The sequence below is a fragment of the Perissodus microlepis genome, chromosome 16 (assembly GCF_051167445.1).
Source record: "Perissodus microlepis isolate ML-2025 ecotype Zambia chromosome 16, ASM5116744v1, whole genome shotgun sequence".
NCBI lineage: Eukaryota > Metazoa > Chordata > Actinopteri > Cichliformes > Cichlidae > Perissodus > Perissodus microlepis.
In genome coordinates, this window is record NC_140476.1 from 34,037,262 (window position 1) to 34,061,382 (window position 24,121).

The 24,121-nt window shown below is 44.4% G+C and overlaps 1 protein-coding gene across 2 annotated transcripts in view; it reads left to right on the forward strand.

Annotated features, from left to right (window-relative positions):
- Positions 1–2,878: 2,878 nt before the first annotated feature.
- parp4 (poly (ADP-ribose) polymerase family, member 4) overlaps positions 2,879–24,121 on the forward strand; it is a 37,334-nt gene continuing 16,091 nt past the window's right edge. The window contains exons 1-25 of one of the 2 annotated variants that reach the window (XM_084954947.1): positions 2,879–3,293; positions 3,881–4,115; positions 4,542–4,635; positions 5,606–5,684; positions 5,779–5,883; positions 6,745–6,903; positions 7,591–7,728; positions 7,849–8,016; positions 8,925–9,076; positions 11,134–11,265; positions 12,771–12,869; positions 13,451–13,634; positions 13,809–13,950; positions 14,832–14,974; positions 15,070–15,201; positions 15,828–15,914; positions 16,087–16,251; positions 16,332–16,378; positions 16,555–16,636; positions 17,481–17,618; positions 17,706–17,895; positions 18,172–18,242; positions 22,149–22,336; positions 22,763–22,862; positions 22,977–23,144. In XM_084954947.1, coding sequence (XP_084811073.1) covers positions 3,168–3,293; positions 3,881–4,115; positions 4,542–4,635; positions 5,606–5,684; positions 5,779–5,883; positions 6,745–6,903; positions 7,591–7,728; positions 7,849–8,016; positions 8,925–9,076; positions 11,134–11,265; positions 12,771–12,869; positions 13,451–13,634; positions 13,809–13,950; positions 14,832–14,974; positions 15,070–15,201; positions 15,828–15,914; positions 16,087–16,251; positions 16,332–16,378; positions 16,555–16,636; positions 17,481–17,618; positions 17,706–17,895; positions 18,172–18,242; positions 22,149–22,336; positions 22,763–22,862; positions 22,977–23,144 — 3,324 coding nt within the window. In that variant the 5' untranslated portion in view covers positions 2,879–3,167. The remainder of the gene's footprint in view (positions 3,294–3,880; positions 4,116–4,541; positions 4,636–5,605; positions 5,685–5,778; positions 5,884–6,744; positions 6,904–7,590; positions 7,729–7,848; positions 8,017–8,924; positions 9,077–11,133; positions 11,266–12,770; positions 12,870–13,450; positions 13,635–13,808; positions 13,951–14,831; positions 14,975–15,069; positions 15,202–15,827; positions 15,915–16,086; positions 16,252–16,331; positions 16,379–16,554; positions 16,637–17,480; positions 17,619–17,705; positions 17,896–18,171; positions 18,243–22,148; positions 22,337–22,762; positions 22,863–22,976; positions 23,145–24,121) is intronic. The other variant, XM_084954948.1, reaches the window with a different exon arrangement.

Here is a 24,121-nt window from a genome sequence, read left to right on the forward strand (position 1 = left end):
AATGTAAATAAATTGTGTTCTGTAAAAATATCAGTACAGCTCTCTTCTTTATAACCTCTTAGAGTTCACCTGTATGTTTATATACCTGTGTGTGCTCACCATCAGGTAATCAGTTTTAAAAAGCGCTGAGTGCTGCCCTGAAAGCCTACATATTATTGCTAAATCACTTCATGTAATAATAACAAGCCATCCGTTCTCTAGTGGGGTCTCACAGCTTTTATCTTTATAATCTTTCTGGTTGATTTGTAATATTAGAAACATGACTGCTGTCTTTTATCTGTGTGACTGTACAGCCTGTTTCAGACATGACAACCAGACAGTGTCTGAAGTTATCTTTAATACATGCAACACAGCTGGAGATAGTCCAGACACTTTCTCACTTCTGATGATAATGTTATTGGTTTAGGTATTGTTGCTTTCTGGCTTGAAGCTTATCTACAAAAGCAGTTCAATAAGGAGAGATCATGTGGAAAAACCGAACATGATTTATTGAGATACAGAAATAAATGTAACTGTTAGGCAGTTAGACTCCAATGACCCATCATAGCAGAAGAAATCTCAGCAGTGACAGGATTTTGCATAAGCCACACCCCAGAGTCAAAATGCTGGTAGTGATGAAGATGGAGGCTGGGACAGGGTTCTGAGTGACCACAGTGTGGAGGAGAAAGGAGAGGAGGCGGGCTGCATAGCTGAGGATCTGAAACGCAGAATGGCAGAAGCAGAAGAGCAACAGATTTAAAGCATGCAGAGTGGAGGCTGGCAAGAGCATAACTGGAATAAAGTAATGATGTCAGTACTGAGTTTGTGCTGGAAAATGAATAGATATAAACTGGCAGCCACCAGGAAGCAGACAAATGACTTATTACACATCTTCCTTATTGAAATTATGCATAAGCTTAATTTTCTATGCCAACAGAAAATATCTGAATTATAGTTTAAACTTTAATCTTTGTATTAAAAGTTGGATGTCTGCATAACTGAAGAGTATGTCTGGTTTGTGATGATACAGTTTATTCTGAGTTATGTACTACAGTTGTTGTAAAAGTTTTCCATTAAATAAACCCAACTGAGCCTTGGGTATAAACACCTTCTACAGAACCAAAAGGCAGTACACAGCTGTTTTCACACCTTTGGTCTTCCCCCTGAGAAAAGTTCACACTCCCTTGATTCCTCTTACAGTGGAGAAGACAAAAGATGAACTTTTCCCGTGTGAATGCCTGCTTCCAGCTTCCTGAGATACCTTCCGTTAGCAGCATGAATGTGTGAGACATTGAGGCATGCTAAAATCCCGTGGCACCAAAGCATTGTACAATAAAATAATGTGAATAATACATAAATATAAATAAAAGATATTCCTTTACACAGTATAGGTACATAATACTCCACAGGCCAAAACACTATGATATAAATAGAATGATAATCAAATAATAAGAAAAAGCTAAGTGAAAAATAAATGTTATCCACATTAACTAAATTAAAAATGGTGTTTATCTTTTGATAATGTAACACAGCCTTTGTCCCAACCAGGACTCGAACCCGCGCTCAGACAGTTCAGCGTAAAAAAAAAAAAAAAACCACACACCATTTTTTTTTCCAATGCCTGAAAAGCTGCGATTTGATTGGCTGTTTCTCCGTTACACCTATACGCGATGAGCCCCCGCGAGAAAGTCGCGGATTCTTCCACTGACCGCTGCGGCACACCTGCACCAGGGTAAACCTCCGCCTGCCCCACTCCTGCTTTACAGGTGAAAATAGAGCAACAGGACCGCTAGTCTTTGACTTTATTTATTTTCTGCTGTGTTTTACTTGCATCTATTTGAAAGACTGAGTGTAAACACACAAAAAAATATATATTTTATGTGCTGGAATGTGCAGAAAATAGGTTTAAATATTAAACTAATTTCTTCCAGTCAGAGAATGGTGCATATAAATTAATTTTTGCTTGATGCATAAAGTTAAAAGATTAAAACTGATAAAACAAGTGTTAAAAAGAGACTTTTTCATTTGATTACATTTTGTATGATGGATTATGCAGAAAAAGTAGAATTGGGCTGAAAGATCTATCACTTTATCACCTATTCAGGTTGTAAATCGTGTTTTTAAAAAGTAACTAAGTAACTAAGTAATTAATTACTTTTGAAAATAAGTAATCAGTAAAGTAACGGGATTACTTTTTGGGGGAAGTAATCAGTAATTAGTTACTGATTACTTTTTTCAAGTAACTTGACCAACACTGGTGGGTCCTGTGTCACAGACCCCGAGTCCTAAAGTGTATATTTATTTTCTTACTCCTCTTATATTTATTGTTTGTTTACTTGCACTGCTGTAGCTGGAGCCTCGTCGTCTCGTCTCTATATACTGGACTGTATGTAGCGGAGGTGACAATAAAGTTTACTTTGACTTCAGCAGCGAGCAGGCGCACCGAGGGCTCTCGCGCTCACTTTTCGGGTACAGAATTTCGAAAAAACATCGGTGCAAATTATAAGTCTGTATCATGATGTCTGGTGTTTTCGTGTTCTTTGTTTTGTTTTTATTTTGTTTTATTTTGCGAGTTGGTTATTAGATGCTGCTCCAGCCACCAGTGAATCTCCCGCCGCCCTCTCCTCCCTGTGCTGCAAGCAGCAGGCGCACCTCGCAAGCGGAGGGCGCCCTTACTCCCAGCAAATGGCCGATAGAAAACCGATCGGTGCCTGTTACATTCCCAGTATGCGCTGGCCGTGATGCCGCCCCGGGCAACCGCCCGTGTCGCCCGTATCTAAAACCGCTACTGTCTGTGACGTTTCAGTCTGATTCGACACTGATTTGTCGTGGACGTGTTCGAGGACGGAAACGCCTCTGTTAACGTCACGACCTTTATTTTGAAAACCGAACCAGACAGGAAGTTAAATGTTGCTGCTCGCTTTAAGTTAGTCACTGGACGAGTGCGTGCTTCGGGTATTTCGTCAGTACCTTTACTTTGCTGTTTCTGATCGTGTCGATGCTTTGTTGTATTCGTCGTATATGTTTACTAACGAGCACGAGTCCCGCGTGGCTGTTCTCTAACTAATCTGTTTCATTGGATACTTTTTGCTGCGAGTTACTTCCGCATTTTAACAGGAGTTGGTGGAAGCGCCAGCAGGGTTTTTCTCAGCGCCCCTGTGTGATACTCGTCTCCCTCGCTTCCAGACATGGCGGTGTTCGACAACTGCTCGGTGCTGTTCGAACTCAAAGGTTTGTCGTTCAAGGAGAAGAAGACAGTGAAATCAGCAGTCACAGATCATGGAGGCAACCTTTCGTTTGTGGTCAACAAACAGGTCAGAGAGCTGTCAGCGCGGGGGGAGGAGGGGGAGAGGGGACTCCTCACGGCTGAATACTCAAATGAAACTTTACTAAAAAACTTTACTTAAAAAGAGCTTTTTTCTTTGGTAACTGCTGCGTCCATATCGAGCTGCAGCACGTGACTATTTCAGTATAATGTTCACAACATATTCGTAGATTTTGAAACCAGGCCAGAGCTGCACCACGAATGATCGAAGTCATTCAAAACTAGAATTCTCCCACATTTATAGAAACATGTAGTTAATAGTTGGTTATGAATCGGCTGCACTTCCATAGAGCCTGCAGTCTCACAGGACTGTCTGGTACCAACAGAAGCACACAAGTGAGCAAAAGTGCTCATTCTGCAGAAGAACGTCCCTCTGTGTTAGTGACGGTGGTGCAGTTTGCAGATGCTGAAGTCTGACCTAATAGAACTACGTTCTCTTCTTTTGGATTGTGTTGTGCTTTCAGCTACAAACCTACAGTGTGTGCATTCTGCAGCTTTATGTTCAGAGACCAAAAACCAATAAATACATTTAAAAATCTTAGACTTCTCTCTCATTTCTTCCTACATTTCCCACAGTGCTCTTTGGTAGTGACAACCGATGTATCCAACCTAAGCTCCAACAGGCTGCGCAGCATTCAGAAATACCACACACCTGTGGTCGGGGTGGATTATGTGTACAGGTGTGTGGAGAGAGGAGTTCTCCTGCAGGTAGATGAATACAAGCTGGACACGTCCTCTGCCTCATCAGGTCCTCTTCATCGCTCCTCCTTCAAGGCGGCTCCACTGGCTTCACTCGCACCTCAGCAGATAGGTCTGTATAGAAAGCACCACTAAGCAGATGTTTACAGTTTCATTTATTTCTGTATTTGTTTCCATTAATTTGTGTTACAGACACAGACAAGCTGCTGATTCTACCCACATGCAGCACAATGACTGATATTTCCTTTACTGTTCAGTAACATCGTCCCCCCACACTGATTGAAATACATTCACATTAAAAATGTTCAGGAGACTCAGCCAGCAGGTTGAACTAGTTTTATTAGGTCAGATGAACATGGGTGTGTGCAGCTGTGTGCAGTGTTACACATTCACATTGTGTTTAAAGCTGATGCAGCACTGTTGTGCAAATTGATAAGAACCTGTTTGCTACTCGGTGTGTGCAAAGATCTATGCACAACGTGATATGATATGGAGTTAATTATTAAACTGTGTGTGTGTGTGTGTGTCCATACTGCAGGGTCAAAAGGCCGGGCCCAACCTGTGGAGTGTGTCAGTGGGACTGAGAGGGCAGAGAGTCCTGAGAGGAGTGGGAATGTGCTGGACAGGTTCAGGTGAGAGACGCCATCTGTCTATTAGTGAGTTACATTAGGACCATCTGTCTGTTAATGTCGACGCCCTGAGTTATGAAGACACCTCTGACCTGTCACGGTACAGGACAAAGTACCAGGGATGCACTGATCTAATATTTTGGATCAGATATGTGTCTGATTCTGGTTCAAGAACCTGGATGTGGTATATGGTTAACAGCCAAGTTCATTCTGCTCTGATTTACACACAAACTGGGTTCATTTGAGCGATTACACGGCAAAGCGTGTAATAGGCGTGTAATAGGCATGTAATATGCGTGTAATATGCGTGTAATAGGCATGTAATATGCGTGTAATATGCGTGTAATAGGCATGTAATATGCGTGTAATAGGCATGTAATATGCGTGTAATATGCGTGTAATAGGCATGTAATAGGTGCACGGTGTGCGTTTCACACTTTGCCTCTGCCGAGTGTGAAGTGGACACACAAGCAGAAGTTGCTTTACCAGCAGGAGGAGACAATATATTTAAAGTCAAGAATCACTAATAAAGGCACGAAGTACATCCCAGCGTCCTTCTGTGCCAGAAATGATAAAGCTGGGCTGCTAATAAGTAATTACATGTTTATACAACACCACATGACAACAACAGTGGTGTCTTTATATTGTAAGGTAGAGCCTACAGTAATACAAAGATTGTGACTGTGATTATTGTCATGTTGGCTTGAAATAAGGTGTCTCCATCTGCTGGTACTGCATTGAACTGCAGCACAGACAGATGGTCACAGTCTCAGCTTTCTCTGTCAGCCCCGCCCACGTTGGGTTCAGATCTGGAAAGATTGGCCTGGTTAAAAACTTGAACTGTTTGTTCTCTAAGCTGCTGTAGTTATTAGATTGGTTTAATAGTTAATAGTGCAGATAACTGCTCTGATAAGCTTTCTCCAGTCATGGCGCCTCAGAAGACAACTGATGTTTGAAATGTTCATCTTGACAGAATTTATAGAGAAACTGATTCGGATCTTCCATCAGACCAAAGTGACTTTCAAGTGGCAAAGTATTCAATCTTTGAAAAGGTAAAAGAACATTTTTGTAGCTTACCACTAATGATATTCCCACAGCAATAATTACTGTAATGACTCTTACTGGTATTAAACATATGCACTGTAGGTAAACAGCAACAGTTGGTGTGTGCTGGAGCTGCAGAGCTTCAAAGGGGAGGAGGGGCGGCAGTACCGTGTGGTCAGATACTGGAAGGATGATATACTCTGTGAGGTAAGAAGTGTTTATATGTATATATGTGTGCATACATGTGTGAGACTGACTCGATTCCACTCTGGTTCATGTTTTCTGTGTCCTGATGTGAAACTCTATAAATGTACATTTGTCTTTTGAAATGAGAGCTGAGCTGGATCCCCGCAGAGAGCGTAGTGTTTCGTCTATAAATCTGCCGTTTAGCTGCTCGTCTTCAGGTCCAACAAATATTAGTGCGATGAAATCTCCTGACAGAAAACACCAATCGGTCACAAATTTAGCGTCAGTGTCACGCAGTGCTGGTGAAATACTTTGGTTCATGTGCACACTCTGTCAGTGCGCCCAGGTGAGCTCGGTGAGCTCGAAATCATCAGCAGTGCTTAAACGAGCCCTGTGCCAAACCTAGAAGGGTTACGACCAACTCCTGGTGACTTCCTGTTTCTCCAGGAAAATCTGCTCACCCCACACACCGTACAATAGCAGCCCGTCTGTCACTGCTCATACCTGAAGGATTGTGTGCATAGACAGTATAAAAGATGGTTTCAAATACCAAATATTTACAAAACAGACTTTTTATTCAGTGTGACCTCAAACAGCTGACAGACTGATAACCTCAGCAGGAGGGTCAGGACGACTATCGTAGTCTGGGTCCTTCAGATGGAGAGCAGCTTTGAGACGTCCTCCGAGCTGCACTAGCAGCAGTGTTGCTGTTCTTCTCTGTGCAGCCGGGTCTGAGACAAGTAAGCAGGGCTGTCTGCAAAACAGGACGCTGAAATAGGAAGACATGTCCCACAGTGCACTGTCAGCACAATCACATGTCACTGGCTGCATAGACCTTTGATTTTTTTTGTCTTTTTTTGCACACATACTTGTGTTTCACAGAAGAAGGCCGTGAGGGACAAGCTGGTGTTTTTGTCCACCTCAGAGGAAGCTCTGGAGGTGTTCCAGGCCCTGAGAGACAGCCTGGAGGCTTCAGGTCTCCGGAGGCAGAGCAGGTTTCCTCCTTCTGCCCGTGAGATGGGCTCTGCGCCCCTGCAGCAGGTCTGACACACTCACTGATGAAAGAACCAGTTTCAATCACATCTTTCCTCTTTGCTCTCAGCTTTTAGACTCACCTTTATTTACTTCACTCGTTTTTTATTTGAAGAATTAAAGTTTAAAGAAATTCTCTTCAATACAAAATGTTTCCCACTTTCTTTCTGAGGTTTAATGAGTCATCAGTTTTTCCAATGAGGAAACACTGACCAAAACACTGGTTATAATTTCTGACATATTAAGAGGACACAGTATTACAAAGTACACTCCCACCAACCACTGTGGCCTAAATCATCAACCTTTACTACAGCTATCTTTCTCTCTGTTAAACTGTATTGCAGCAGTTTACAAAGCTGTGGTGGATCGGGTCTCACACCATGAATAATAACAGTTCAGTACAGAGTTATTAAGAATGTCACAGTCACATCAGATGCTCTGCTTTATGTGTTCGTGTCACATTTTATATTTGTGCTCAGATTAAAGTTTCCTAAAAGTAATATAGAAGGAAAACACGAGCGTTTTGGACGTGTGTCCAAATCTGGTTTAAACTAAAATGACTGAATTCATGTTTCTGGACCAAATTTGGAGCTGGACGAGAGAACATGTGGGAAATCCTGTTTCTTAGCAGCTCGTATGACATCTGAGACCTCCATCTGTGCTGCTCAGCAGTTACATGCTCTGTTTGATTGACAGCTGCTCCTGGAAGAGAAGCTCAACACAGGAAGCTTATCACAGGACGTGGGTGTATTTGTGGAGCTGCTGTGGACTGAGGCGCTGGGCTGCCTCGACAACATCCTCAGAGTTTCAGTTGACAAGCTCAGCCTGAATGATGTAAGAGTTTCTCTGTTTGTAAAACGTGGAGCTGCTGACGGGGACCACTGAGAGAAACTGCAGCTTTCCCATCAGCCTGACCTGATAGGACCGTGTGTGTGTGTGTGTGTGTGTGCGCAGGTGAGCAGGGCAGAAGGCTTGTTGCTTCAGGCTCAGAAGAAGCTGACAGAGGGAAACCACACTGAGCTGATGAGTCTCCTGGAGGACGTCTACACTCTGCTGCCACACAGACAATCCTCCATATTTCCCAGCACCAAGCTCATCTCTCAGAAACTGGACCTCTGTCAGGTAACACGCACACGTTCATACGCACACGGCTCTGAGACACGCCCACTGACGTCACACGTACTGAGAAAAATATCCTGCAGAACGATTTCTGTCAGAGATGCAGTGTGACTGAGCCAGGACAGAAAAGCCAACAAAACTATCACAATACGACTGGCAATAACACCGAGAGCACCGACGGGTTCCACCGCTTTGGCAGCATGTCTGATTCTGAAACGGTTCCATAAAATCTTAAAGGTCAATGTGAAAGGAGGGAAACAAAGGCGTGCACGTGATGTAAAGTACACATAAGGCCTCTCCCAGCTGCTGGGAGTGTTTCTGAAGGAGGAACGTTGCACTATGAACTACGATCCTCTCCACCAGGAGATGGCGCTTTTTCACAAAAACGTTTCACAATTTTTTGATCGCTTTTATGCTGAAATATAAAAAATTTGGTTTAGAAAATGTCAAACAGGTGGATAAACGTCAGAGTCAACCTGACCGTCCTGTGCACTGCGACATACACTACAGACGACCAAAACAATCCCAGCATGCATTTCTTCATTTATCCAGAGACGTTTGGGCTTCAGCTATTCCGGTTCACTGTTCCTCTTAAGAACTTTTCAGCTTTTCAGGTTTTGCTACTAAAACATATTAACATAGTAAAATGCTAACCAAGCTAGCGCCGCAGCACTGGTGTAAGCTGAAAGCTTCCTGGCTCTGTCCTGTGTCTCAAATATCATTACACATTTGTAGAAAACATTAAAGAAAAAAAATACACGATGACTTCAAAGGTTAAAAGTCTGTTTGAAGGGCCAGAGGAGGATGATGATTGGACAACATCACAAATCCCCCCACTATCGATCAGCTCAGCCTCTGTGTTCTCTCTGTATCTTTAGACTAACACAAAACAACGATTTGATTTCCTCTAGTTAATCCGAGATGTTCTGAATGCAAGTGAGATGACTCTGAGGAGCCCCGCCCCTTCCACTGTGGGGAAGTATCGAGCTCTGAGGTGCAGCGTTGAGACGGTTCCCCCCAGTAGCTCCGAGTTTCAGGCTGTGACCGATCTCCTGCAGGACAGGTAGTTTCATGTCTACTTTCCAAACGAGGATTAAGTAACAGCGACACGACATTCAAATTCATGGTGACATATTGTGATAAGGACCCAACACACACACAGGATTTCATGTTGTTTTGACGTTTTGTGGTCACTCAGGAATAGCTGCTCCATTCCACACACCCTCCTCCATCACCGCCGTCACTATATATACCAATCAAAGCTTTATTCGCCACGTGCAGGTTGCCCTGCAGTGAAATGGGGTTAGGGAATGGGAAGAACAGACTCAACACAGTCGTTATCAGGGAGTTGTTCGGCTCCAGCCTTGAGCCCACAGCTGGCGCCGAAGGGGTAGCTGCATTATGATGGTGGTTTTTCTTTTACAAACAACTGATGAGAATTTCAAGCTGTTTTTAACACTCCGACACCAACACTGGTCTCTCCATCTCCCGTTAATAGCTGCGAGTTTCTCCATGATGTTATTTACCTTCAATTCTGTGGTCTTTTCAGTCTTTTGCTCACCGAGCAGATTCTGAGGCCTCACGACCGCAGCCACCTGATCCGCGATGTAATCCAGCTTCCGCCCAGAGGTGTTGTTCCGAGTGGATTCTTCCCTGATGTAATCCAATATACGCTCAGAGGTGTTATTCTGAGCCTTCACTGCAGCCGTTAGCGCCTCCAAGCTCTTAACCGTGCTGCCTTCAGTGAGCCCTTTCTGAGAGGTCGCGCCTCGTCCCGTCGTTTCAGTCCCAGCGGGCAGCCTTGGGGGGGTTTGAACAGCAGGTTCCGCTTTCTTAATTCTCCGATAAGCCAGGGCCAAGCCAGCTCCGGTCAGCAAGAACCCTGTTTCCATGGTTCCGAATAGGTAGATATCTTCAGCGTCCTCGATCGACAGTCCCGCCAGGAACACGATCCTCCATGTCTGCCACCCGTCCATCGTGTATCCGGCAGGGAAAGTCCCTCCAGGGCACTCGGGCTCTCCCGAGCTCAGACTTCTCGTTGAGAAAAGGGTGTCAATAGCATTCAGAGACCAGTTGATCAAAGCCATAATTCTCTTTAGGTTTTAGAAACAGACTGTGAGAGAGTGTCCAGGGAAGTGGAAAAAGCACGAGACAAGACAAGGACATAAGAACTAAGCAGGGAAGATAAGGGAGAGGAGAAAAGTGCGACCGCCTTCGCTGAGAGCCAAACGAGAGAGTTTATATACGCAGAGAAGAAGAAGATCACTACGTTGAGCACTCACACCTGCCCTCTGTGCCACACCTCTGTACCGCCCCTCCACTGCAGCAGGCCACACCCCTGCCACTTTAATATAGATGTTGTCCTAACACAGGGGTGTCGAACTGGGGGCCAAAGACTCCAATCCAGCATTTTGGATGGCTTTGGAAAATGTGAAGAGACAGCTTTTCCTCCTGAGGAAGATCTCCCTCGTGGCCATTCGTACTACACATTATAGGTTTCTGTCATTTTACACATTTACTTCTAAGAGCAGCTCTGGTCCCACCCAGATCAGATCAAAGTGGGCTTTCCTGGCCTCTGATGTAACATGGGGTGACTTCCTGCTCCACACCTTTCTGACTTGGTTCAGATCGCCATCCCGTCCCGGTGCCTCAGATCCTCCTCTTCCCTTTCTCTTTCTGTTCCTTCCTCTCGTCTTGTTTCTGTGGGGGGGGCAGGGCTTGTAGGCGCTCTGCCCCTTCACTTTGGAGTTCCCCCGACCTCAGAAACATCACTTTATCCCCTCTTTTTAAGTCCAACCTCAAAACCCACCTGTTTAAAATTGCCTACTCCATATAACTCATCCACCAACTTAAACTTTCTGTCTGCTGCTCTTATTATTGTGTATATTTCATGTTTTTATGCCTGTTTTATTTGCTGCACAGCGTCCTTGGGTGTTTTGAAAGGCGCTTTTAAATAAAATGTATTATTATCCCTGCTGTAAGAAGCCGGTAGTTGCAGAGGTAAACGAGCCAACGTGTTCACAATGATCTGTCTTCAGTTTTCTGGCGTGTGTCTTCTGCATGCAGCGACACAAAGATCTCTTTCACAGATGTTCCCTCGCTTTAATCTGTGTTTCGCAGCAGGGTGCAGATCCAGCAGATTGTGCGTGTCGGCCGAGGGGTGGAGCTTCAGACCTTTAAGAGCGAGCTGGGGAATGTTAAGCCACTCCTCCATTCCTCCAGTCCCAACAACTTTGTGGGAATCCTGTCTCGGTGAGAACAACTGATCCTGTCGTTTGTCTCATACCTGATTTACTGTAAGAAAACGGACTTCAAGCTGAAACCCACATCGACAAAACTCTTCCGTAAAGCTCGTCGCATCGAGCTGTGGTTGACACTCTCATATACACTGAAACAAAGTCTGAATGTCGTCAGGGTGTTGTAGTCACCCGCCGTGGGCAGGCAGGCGGGTGGAGTGGACAACAAGTCAAGAACGCGGCGCTGTGGGGAATTTAAACACTTTAGGTGCAGCTACCAAATATCTCGACGAGTCTGGATCTCAGTGACGTTGACCTCAAGGTCAAAGTTGTCTGGAAACTTCATGATAATTTGATACCACAGCTGCATTTAGTAGTGACGTTGACCTGAAGGTCAGAGGTCAACTGAAAGTTAATGAGGAACATTTATGCCATAGATGCGTCTTTGGGGAGGGGGCGACTTGTGGCCGTCAGTATTTAATTTTATTCAACTTTTGGGGATAAAACACAACCGTGTGGACGTCTTAGTCCATTTGCATGAACACGTTTGGTTTAATGTGTCGACCAATCAGATCAAAGACTGAAGGAAAAAACAAAGATTTTCTGTATTTATTGTATTTCAATAAATACTCTATGCTTGGTATTTACATCTAATCTAACTGATAAGCTACCAGGACATCTCTGCCTGTGTTCTGCTGCGAGTTCAGATCTGTGATGCTGTGTGGGGATAATGAATGGAAACTTAATGGGACAGAATCCCGTGTGCTTGGATTCTAAGAAGAGCAACAGCAGCTTGCTGTCATGGTGTGTGTGCAGCAGGACCCAAGTGCAGGACTCAAGGGGCCAAAACTCAACTTTATGTGCTGGACAGGAAACGAAGAGAAAACTAACTAGACTGGGGAAGATAACACGGCTTAACAGGCAGACAGAACTCACATGAGGATACAACACGACACAGCAACAAAAACACAGGGCTCGAATAAACACCGGAGCAATCGGGGAATGGGGGAGGGAGACACAGCTGGGACAAATCAGACCTAAGAGACAACAGAAGCAAAACCAACGCGCTGCACACAGGACAGGGACTATCAAAATAAAACAGGAAACACAAAAACAAAACTTAAGGACTAAAATTACAGAACAAAGAACTACTAGAGCTCGAAATGCAGAACCTTAAACTAAAAGACTGGTAATGATAAACCACGATGAAATCAAAGCTCAATAATTATACCAAAATCAAAACACACGACCCAGGACTGTGACACTTTGGGTCACACCAAAGGTTTGTCTGTTGTGAGACATGTCTCGCTTTTTAACCAGTTAGAGGAAAATGTGATTTGTCTCTAAGGACACTGACCGGCCGGGTCGATTTGTGTCCATCTGTATTAGGAAACGCCGTCCAATCATTTAGCTCGATTTGAGCAGACTTCCTTTATTAACATAACTACATCTTTACTTTCATATGAATTGTGTGTCTTTAATGTAGTGAAACAGCAGCTGTCTTTGTGTCCTCCTCTTCAGTGGCCTGCTGCTGCCCCGTGTGGGAGTCGAGCACCACGGGATAGAAAGAACCGACGTCGGCAAACTGGGCGGTGGGATCTACTTTAGTGATTCCCTGAGGTTAGTCGAAAATCTCAATTTGACCAGTTTCTTTGTGTGTCTGACACATACGCTGCTGTGCAAAAGTCTCGAGCCGCCCCTCATTCATTGACATTTTGCCATTGAGTGAAAAGTGTGCAAACGTTGGTGGGAATACGACATATGAGGCAAGTATGAAGAACTAGTTCAAGGACGAGAGACGTGTTCCCGTTTTGTGTTACAACCTGGATACAAATCTGATGATTCCATTGATTTTGATTGCCAACACCACTGGCTGAACTCAGTGTTGCACCTCTCCCCCGACTACCGTGCGTATCGGCAACGCTTTGAACCAAAACGTTCCAATTTGAATAAGATCATGAGACTTGTTGGCACTTATGTTAACGTGATCTTGTGTAATCTGGCACGCCTCAGCTTCTTCTCCTTGGTTCCCTAAGAAGGACTGTGAGGTGTTTTCAGTCCTCTGGTTGTAGAGTTTCCTCTGAATGTAAAGGAAACACTGACCTGCAGTAATAAAAGCTAAATGATTTCACTTGTTATTATTGGAGTTTTGATGTCTTTGAACCAAGATGGCAGCAACACAGTCACGTTTCCATCCACAGCACCAGTCTGAAATACTCCAAGCCCGGCGTGACGGATGGCTCCCGGTTGTTGTTGGTGTGTGACGTTGCGTTGGGACGTTGCAGGCAGGTCTACAGGACGGACGTCCTGCTGAAGCAGGCTCCCGACGGATACGACAGCGTGCGCGGAGTCCGCCGCACTCCAAACACTCCCTCTGAGTTTGAGGTACAGTAGGACTGTGTGAGTGTTTACATGTACACGGAGAGATGAACACAGAAGAAAACACTTACTGCCCATAAGCTGAATTATTGTTCTTTGCTGAATATTTAACTGTTGTGACACTATGAAGGTTCACTTCACTAACGCACACAAACATACATCCACTCTTGTGTCCTCCAGGATGATGAGTATGTGGTGTACAGTCCTGATCAGGTGAAACTCAAGTATGTGGTTCAGTTCAGCATCCAAGGAGACCAGCTAAAGGACTTCACTCCTGCCATGGACATGTCACCTGAGCTCTGTCTTCCTTGTTCTACTGAAGGTGAGCACTGGACACCTGCGCCTTTGATCGGCTCTTATTTATGGCGATGAACGTGAGAGTACAGTGCACTCAGCTTAGTGGTTGAACTTGAGCTTTCATACGTTTTTACCCCTCAGCTGTAAAAGGCTCACGTGGTAGCGTCGTCACCCGGCTGGTCTGGCAGCCTGGACGGCCAAGTTTATAATTCCAGTAAGCTGAGAATGAAGCAACGTAGAAATTTGAACCTCAAGTGCTAAAAATCATCAGTGACCTTGACCTCAAGATCAAGTTCATAGGTCTGAAAACTCCAAAAGCAAGCCACCCAGGATTATGACACTTATTCCATACTTGCATCTACTCACATTAAGCCCAGACTGATCCAAGTGGGGTTAACCAGTAACACCACCAGATATAACATATAGTGGAGCAAGCACTGCTCCACAGCTGTCTTTAAAGGTAAACAGTGACGTCATTCATTAGATGTAGCTTATAATTTACAGATGGACTTTTTTACTCAAAGCACTTTTTAGTTTATCGTAGAAAGACACAAAACCTTTGCATGTAGAGTTGGTGAAACTACACAACAACAGTTTTTTGTCAAGCTCTTCAAAGTGTTTGTTTGTACGTCCAGGATGTTGGTTGTGGCCCTCAGCTACAGGTTTGTTGCCATGCAGGCTGAGTCTAAAGAAGTGTCAAGAGCCTGCTCCGGTGGCTTCGTCTATGTGAGAGGACTGTGTTTATTGGCCAGGACGGGACTGACAGTCTCTGAACAGCTATGAGATCAGTGGAAATCCGTTGTCAGCACGGTCTGCTATGTGCGAATTATAATTATGAAGCTGAAAAATAGAAATGAAGCTAACCACGTCATTTTGCACTGTTTTGTCTCATGTTTCTGTGTGTAGAGCTCAGTTTAGGCGATGATCTGTTTGAAAGCAGTAAAAACCCCTTGGAAGAGGTGACCGCCGGACTGCTGGACAGCGCTGGTCAGCAGCTCCCTCTGCAGGCCGTTCATGTGAAGTGTAAACTGATGGATCTGCTTTCGCAGGTAACGGTGGCACATCGAGTCTTTTCAGTGTTTTTCATTGTTAGCTTGCTGACATACGATTTGACATTTGATGTGATCGTCTGTGTCCTTGTTAGGTCATCATCTTCCAGAAATACACAAATCTGAGCTCAGTGCCCATTGAGGCAAAGTATGTTTTCCCTCTGGATGATTCAGCTGCAGTGTGTGGGTTTGAAGCTTTCATCAACGGGAAGCATGTCGTGGGACAGGTAACGGAGCGTTATTGAAATACTAGTTCACCGTCTGAAAGTTTTCCTGTTTCTGTGAATTACATGATAAACACCTGTCAAACTCTCTCTATTTATATAAACATATATATCTGTACATATTCATGAAAATCTGACCAAAGCATAACAGGATCTTTTATTGTTCCTGTTGTTGTTGTCAAAGCCCAGCAGTCTGTTGATAATACCCAGTACTGTGACGCTGGAGGGAGTAGAAAAGCATTCTTTAGTGTTTTCCACAAAGCTCTGCCAACATCGACGAGCCTTAGAGCAGCCGGGTTTGTAACAGACTTCAGGCTGTGACTACATCACCCTTCAGCTCACTCGCTTTTTTGCTAGTTTGATCTATCAAATGCAACATTTAGGTTTATTTTGGACATTGAAGTTCTCATGAGCTCATTGGCTAATGATTTGTGAGTCACAATTTGTTGACCAATAAGCACGTGGGTTCTCTCATTTCACAGTCATAGCCCTGTGCTCGTGACATTTGGATTCAAAAGGTGAACGATGAATAGTAAAGCTGCTCAGTTTGAGGGTCTACGTCTATCGTGTATATAAAGCCTGTGCTGTTCAACACAACGTGAGCAAACCAGTGGATGTTTGTTTCTCAGGTGAAGGAGAAAGAAAAAGCTCGCAAGGAGTACAAACAGGCTATTGAGAAAGGACATGGAGCTTATCTCATGGACCAGGATGCACCTGTACGTCTAAACACACACACACACACACACACACACACACACACACACACACACACACACACACACACGGTCATCATGCGGGTCCAAGCTTAGAGCTGTTTAGTGTCTCCTGGTGTTATGTAGGCCCTTTTAGCCGCCACTGGTTGTGACATGGTCTGTATCCTCACTGCAGGATGTGTTCACCATCAGTGTGGGTAACCTGCCCCCTGGTGCAACTGTCCTCATCAAAGTGACCTTTGTCTCCGAGCTGATCGTCAGGGACGGCACACTTCTCTTCTCCCTGCCCGGCAGCGTGGCTCCGTGGCAGGAGAGTGCAGCCCTCAACCAGACCACACAGGTAACAGAGATCCTGTTCAGCTCATGATTGAATCAGAGTTTGCTTTGACGAGAAATATGACTTTAAACGTCACTCAACAGGTCACTGTGGAGAAGGTGTGTGTAACTGATGAAGCTGCGAGTGTCAGGTGAGCGAAATGAAGCATCACTGTTAACCAGTCAGCGTGAACCTCGTCTGCTCATCTCCAACTCCAAACTGTTAAGAACTGAACAATAGCTTTGCAGTATTTACACCTTTATTATTTCGTGTATCGTGTCGTGTTTTTGGTTTGGGGTTTTTCAATCACTGTTCCTTGTCTTTCAGAGAGTTCACCTTGGACCTGTCAGCTGAAATGCCCTATGAGATCTCCAGCCTGCAATGTATCACTCACCAAATCAAGATGAAGGTCATTTGGCTTTTTATTTTACATTTAAGCAGTGAAACTGAATATTTTATTTACAAAAAATGTGTCCAAGTGGAAGACGGTAGATAATGAAAAGAAGAGGCCCCAGGACAGATCCCTGGGGCACGCCTGCGACCAGAGGAAAGGGCTGAGAAGTGAAGGATTTAAGTCGAATAAACTGAGTGATTTAAACCTGGCTAGTGGGATATGGGAGAGACCGATGGAGGCTAGCCTACTGAGGAGAACTGAGTGAGAAATAGTATCAAAAGCAGCAGTCAGATCGAGAAGAATAAGAATGGAGAGTAAACCAGAGTCAGCTGCCACGAGAAGATCATTGGTTACTTTTATCAGCACAGTTTCAGTGCTGTGGGACGGCGAAAACCAGACTGGAACCGTTCATACAGATTATTATTAGTTACGTATGATCCAAATCTTTTGGGATTTACGTCCCTCTGATCGAGCATATGAACAAATGACAACCTGGCTGCATTTGGAATTGAATCAAAAGTCGTTAAAATGAATTCTGCTATTAGTAATAACAATAATAATTACAATCATTATTATACTTGTTGCCTTTTAGTCATTATTTACAGCTTTCCAAAACACCTTCATTCATTCTATTTAAAGATTTCGATTGTTAATATTTGTTTAATGTAACTCTGTTTTAGTTGGAAATCACTTCTGTTTGACCTGTTGTCTGTGTTTATCCAGTCAAAGGAAGGCTGGGTGGACCATACCACTAATTATTGTTTTACCTCAAAGTTTAAACCAAACTGCTGTTTGCAAATATGGATTTATTGCATGCAAACCAATAATTTTTTGCTTTTTAATGTTTGTGGTCATGTAGAAAACCGACTGTAAGGCAGTGGTGAGCGTGCTGCCAGGACAGATCATGGGTCCAGATGGATTCCAGCTGTCCATCATGCTGTCTGACGTCCACCTGCCCAGGATGTGGGTGGAGAAACACCCTGACAAGGACAGCCAGGTTTGTCTGTCGCTCTCTTTGTCTTCTCCTCCTGTCACTCTAAAAATGCTGCTTTTTTGTTCAGCCATCTCGTTTTCGTCCCTTTAGGCCTGCATGTTGGTTTTCTATCCAGACTTTGAGGTCAGCTCCAGTTCAGACGCAGATGAAGTCATCCTGCTGTTGGACACATCCGAGTCCATGAAGGGAGAGTCTCTGCGCTCGGCCCGCAGAATCGCCCTGCAGATTCTCAAAAGCCTGGATCGCAGCCTGAGACTCAATGTCGTTTTGTTTGGAACAGGTCAGTTTGTGCTTGCAGCCTGAGGCAGCTTTGAGGCTAACATTTAAAAAGTGTTAGCTCAAGTCATCCTGAAGGATGTGAATAACAAGAACAGCACGTCTTTCTGTGAGATAACGTGTGTCATTCACAAGAGTTTCATTTACAGTTTGTCATATTGGCATTTTTCCCACACAATACTTGGATGAAGCTGTTAATCACATATTACTGAGGAAACCCCACAAATGCTTGCTGTAGCCAGTGGTAGCTTTCTGAACGTTTACTGTGTTTGCCTTTCAGATCACACAGAAGCTTTCCTAACAGTGACGCCACTTGGTGAAGTTTATGAAGAAGCCCAGAGATTCATCAAGGTCAGTTATAAATCTGTGGTGCTCTTATAGCTCCTGGTACTGAGTAGCATGGCTGCATGCTGCTCTATTTGTTCTATTCTTATCTTAGCAGGTACGCTAACACTAGCTAACATGATCCAGAAAAAGCCCTTCTTTCACCTCAGCCCTAAAAGGCTGATGGGGTTTTGTCACCATCCTGCCGAGTGGGCCACGCCGTCTCCCAAGTTTGTGAATGTGATAACTTGAGAACGAAGCCATGTCGGATTTTCAAATTCTTACTATAGGTGTATCTACCAACAGTGTCAGACATGTTTGAATCTTAGTGACCATGATCTCAAGGTCAGAGGTCAACTGTTCTGAAAATCTTCAATTCAAATGTATTTATATAGCGCCAAATCACAACAAAAGTCCCTCAAGGCGCTTTATATTGTACAGTAGATACAGAGAAAAACCCAACAATCATATGACCCCCTATGAGCAAGCACTTTGGCGACAGTGGGAAGGAAAAACTCCCTTTTAGCAGGAAGAAACCTCCAGCAGAACCATGCTCAGGGAGGGGCGGGGCCATCTGCTGTGATTGGTTGGGGTGAGAAAAGGAAGACGGGATAAAGACATGCTGTGGAAGAGAGACAGAGGTTAATAACAGATATGATTCAGTGCAGAGAGGTCTATTAATACATAGTGAGTGAGAAAGGTGACTGGAAACTTAACTTGTGACACATCAAACTTATTGGTAATGTCACAAGAACAACAATGGTGTGCTTGGTTTCAACGTAACTTTGTTCTTTCATGAGTTATTTACAAGTTTCTGACCACTTATAAAATGTGTTCAATGTGCTGCCCATTGTGTTGGATTGTCAATGCAACCCTCTCCTCCCACTCTTCACACACTGATAGCAACACCGCAGGAGAAATGCCAGCACAGGCATCCAGTATCCGTAGTTTCAGGTGCTGCACATCTCGTATCTTCACACCATAGACAATTGCCTTCAGATGACCCCAAAGATAAAAGTCTAAGGGGGTCATATCGGGAGACCTTGGGGGCCATTCAACTGGCCCACGACGACCAATCCACTTTCCAGGAAACTGTTCATCTAGGAATGCTCGGACCTGCACCCATAATGTGGTGGTGCACCATCTTGCTGGAAAACTCAGGGAACGTGCCAGCTTCAGTGCACAAAGAGGGAAACACATCATCATGTAGCAATTTCAAATATCCAGTGGCCTTGAGGTTTCCATTGATGAAGAATGGACACACTATCGTTGTACCCCATATACCACACCAAACCATCACTTTTGTTGTTCCAACAGTCTTGGAGGGATCCATCCAATGTGGGTTAGTGTCAGACCAATAGCGGTGGTTTTGTTTGTTAACTTCACCATTCACATAAAAGTTTGCCTCATCACTGAACAAAATCTTCTTCGTGAACTGAGGGTCCTGTTCCAATTTCTGTTTTGCCCATTCTGCAAATTCTGTGCACCGATCTGGGTCATCCTCGCTGAGATGCTGCAGCAGCTGGAGTTTGTAAGGGTGCCATTTGTGAGTAGCACTACTGCGCATATTACTTTGTACATTTACACTACTCGGGTCACTTGTTTACTTCCACTGCTGTGACAATACATTGGGGTGCTAATATGGCACAAGACACTTTAACATTGTATTCACACAATGTACATTTTCAGATTTTGAATTTAAAATTTCCACATTTTTTCTATTTAATTTATTTATTGTATATATTGTCATTTTGCACAGTCAAAGGAGAGTTCAGGACACATTTCACTGTGTGTTGCACTCGTATGACTCTGCATATAACAAATAAAGAGCCTTGAATGTTGATGTAAGGAGCAAAAGACCGCACTAGGGACTGAGCTCTTGGCAACGCAGGAAACTGAGCTGCTGACTGTAGTGACGTTTATGGGTGAAGTTGAGCAGCTGACTGAGCTAATATCTGAGTTTCATGCTGAGCTGGCAGCTCTGAGTGCTCTGGCCACAACTCAGCGTTCCCTAAATCAGAGTGCTCTAATTCAGCATGTGCGATTTCAAAGTCCACTAAAAAAGCTACACAGTCCGCTGAATTAGCTCACTTGATGCCCTGGCCAAGGTCGAAGGCGGCAGTTCCAGAACCATGTTCAGCCTCAGTTACTAACTTTAAAGCAGCCTGTTAATGGGCTCTAGTTTAAACACTCCAGGCTCAGAAGGAGCACAAGAAAAATAGTTTCCATCACTCCCTGAACAGCACTCCTGCCCAGAATGAATAGTCACTGTTTCAACAGGTAATGACAAAATGCCTCGGTTACTCACAACAGCTTCACAATTAGTAACTACAGGGACGGCTGACAGTGAACTAACAGTCTCCAGGCCCACTGACCCAGAGAAGTGGACAGGTTAGACAAAACCTTTCTCTCTACTTTCAGCTGGCTTGGCGTTGCTAGTGAGTGGGGAAGAAACGGCCTTCATCTTGTTAATAGCAAGTGGCGTTACAACTATGGTGGAGTCTGAGTTACTCACTGTGCTGACTAGCACTGCTGGTCCTTTGTCTGCTGACTCAGCAGACGTTGAAGGAGTGAGAAAAGATGGGGTAGGGTGCCGATGGCGAGGAAGCCTTCTTCCCTGAAGTGGAGGGTCCAACAAGTGAGCAGCAAACGACGGTGGGGAAACTGTCCGCCTATGAAGAAAAACCAGCCAACAAGAGCTCCCAGGGAGGCAGCCGCATCCTCCTCGCCCGGACTGCTCAAACCAAACGGCTCAAAGCTGGAACTTGCCCTCAGCACGGTTACAATTCGAATTATTTTTTTAATGTCCAAAAAGCTCGCTACACACTACCCGTGTGTGAAGTGAAGGACAGGGGATTTATTTATAGTGAGTGGAAAAAACAACATGTACAAATGCAGCACCGTGGCTCCCGTGGCGATTCCTCTGCGAATCCGACACAGTGCACGTGTCCATAAACAGTGAAGAGGTGACAACTCCAAAACCCGATTGCGCTCCGTGATTTCCCCTCGAGACGACGCTCCCGACTCCTGGTGGCACAAAACACACACAGCTCAGCAGGAAACCCACAGTAGTGATGTCGTTCACATAAACACTCATCAACGGAGGTACTTTACAGGTTTGGAATAGTATAGTCCCGCGCTGACAGGAGCTCCGCCCCCTTCTTAAAAAGGACTCTCTTGATGAGGCCATCAGCTGCAGCTGCTAACGAGCGGCAGGTGTCGCAGTCCCGTCAGTGACCCAAAGTACCCCGGAGCGCGTATGACCACACACACAGGAAGGAGGAGGACAAAAGGAAAGAAAACCACCAAAAACACAACATACGGAAAAATAAACATGTACAAAAAATACATTAGCTTACTTAGACCCAGGCCATGACAGTAACCTTCACTAAAGCTGTTTCTGTGCTGCGATGAGCTCTGAAACCTGACTGAAACTAATGTTGGAGATTGGCCTTTATTACAGTTTGTTACATGTTTTTGCTTTTATGACGCCAGTAACACGTCAAAAGATTTTGCAACTTGCTGATCAGGTTCTATGGTGGGTTTATGTGAACAGTGAAAGACAGAGCAATGAGGAAAAACATCTAGAAAAATGCATTTTAAAAACGTTACACATTCATTTTCATGAAGGAAAAAGTATTTGATCCTCTGGTAATCACAGAGGTCAGGCGTGTCGTGCAGTTGCAAGTTTTGCACACATCTCAGTTTGTCCCACTCATGTTTGCAGATCCTCTCCAAGTCAGAAATGTTTTGTGGCTGATGAACTAAAACCGTCGGCTCCCTCCACAGATTTTCTATGTATAGCTTCTATTATAATGTGACTGTGTTGTATGAGTGAGTATATTTTGATGTTAATGGCACTGGTAATGTTGTGTTTAAAGCCAAACTCAACAGAGAGTTTCAAAAAAGCTCGATTCTTCTCTTTCCTATTAGCACTCCGCTCCATTAGGGGGAGGCACTGAGCTGTGGCGTCCCCTGCGAGCGCTCAGCCTGCTGCCTCCATCGCGCGGCATCAGGAACCTGCTGCTGCTGTCGGACGGCCACATCCAGAACACCGAGCTCACCTTGAAGCTGCTCAGAGACGATGCTCAGCACAGTCGCCTCTTCACCTGTGGCCTCAGGTCTGAAAAGGGTTCTGAGTGGGAAAATGTGTGTCGTCCTACAGCTGTGGTCACAAGTTTACATCCATTTATCATGAACATGATCGTCACGGTAACAGTAGGCTTTCATGATTTCTCTGAACTGCTCTTTTTCCAAGATTATTATACAGTTTACATCTTTAATGAGCTTAAAAAACAAGAAGTGGGTACACAGTTGGTAAACTTTTGCCCACAGCTGTATACTGTCGTATTAAAGTGTGTCCTGCTGTTTAAACGGTACAGTCACCAGTAAGAGACGTGAATTTACAAAGGCCTGAATAACAACATTAACAACACGGATCATTGTAATGGACTCTGTGATGCTCTGCACACTGAGCTTCTTCTTGATTTGATCCATTTGATCTTTTAAATATGTATAAAGTATATCTATGTGTCTGATGATTTTAGCACGATGGCCAACCAACACATGCTGAGAGCCCTGGCTCAAGCGGGGGGCGGAGCCTATGAGTTCTTCGACACAAAAACCAAACACAACTGGGCAGAGAAGGTGAGCGCTCATGTCATGCATAAGCAGCTGTTAATTGTTGTTATTCAGTTGTTGACTCGTTATAAGAAGATCGTAAATAAAATCCAAAATTTCCTTTGTCTGTTTTGTTTACAGGTGGCCTGTCAGCTGAAGCGTATGGCATCTCCTGGCTGCAGTTCAGTGTCTGTCAAGTGGCAGCAGTTCAGCCCAACAAGTCCACCTCTGCAGGCTCCCAAGCAGCTGCATGCTCTGTTCAATGACTGTCACACTCTGGTTTATGGCTTTGTGCCACACTGTACTCAGGTAAGCTGCTTCTCTACTGAGCTGAACACAGCCCTGCCTTTTCCTTCTTTTCTGTCTTTTAGAATAGAAAAGAATAGAATTCAACTTTATTGTCATTGCACGTATCACAAGTACCAGGCAACGAAATGCAGTTTGCATCCATGCGGAAGTGCTTTAGCCATGATATAGGTATATTACAAAATATATATTAGCAATAATAAAGATATATTACAAAAATGGGTCTATTATGGGTGTGTTACAGTGTACACGGTATGAAGGTATGGTTATGAACCTTATGAAGGTTATGAATATGCAATAACTATAAGTATATACAGGCTGTAGTAGGGCTGTGCGACATGACAAAAATCTAATATCCCGATATAAGACATTTATCGTCCTGACAACGGTATAAATCACAAAAATTTTATATTTTCTGTAAATTCTGTGAATCAACTCGACTTGTGTGACGCTTTTCCAGCTGGGCGTCCTTTACCTGGACTCCAGTGTTTTAACCGATGCATGAAACTATACATTTTCAAGTTCAAGTTCAAATTTTATTCGCCACATGCAGGTTGCCCTGCAGTGGAATGAACCCGACCTTACACACACTACACAGACATCACATGGGGATACAAGTCGGAGAACGTTGCATTATAGAAAAAAAACACTGAAATGTACACTACAATGTGAAAGTACAAGAGGAAAAAAAAGAGACCTCTGCTCATGCTGGGCTACAGGAGGACAGCATGAGAACAGGAAACAAAAAACTCCTCTGCATAGAAAGCACATAAATGTTCACAGCACAACATTATGGAGCACGTGACCAGCAACAGGGTTGGGTAGGGGATGAGGAGTAATCCCAGGCAACACAGCAGCCATCCTGCCACTGCGCCGACTCTCCAGCGCGGGCCCAGACCCGCCTCGTGTTCCCAGGAGGCAACAACCATCGAAGGCGTTGGAAAGGGAAGGGGGATAAGTGAGTGCTTATCAGTGTAAGT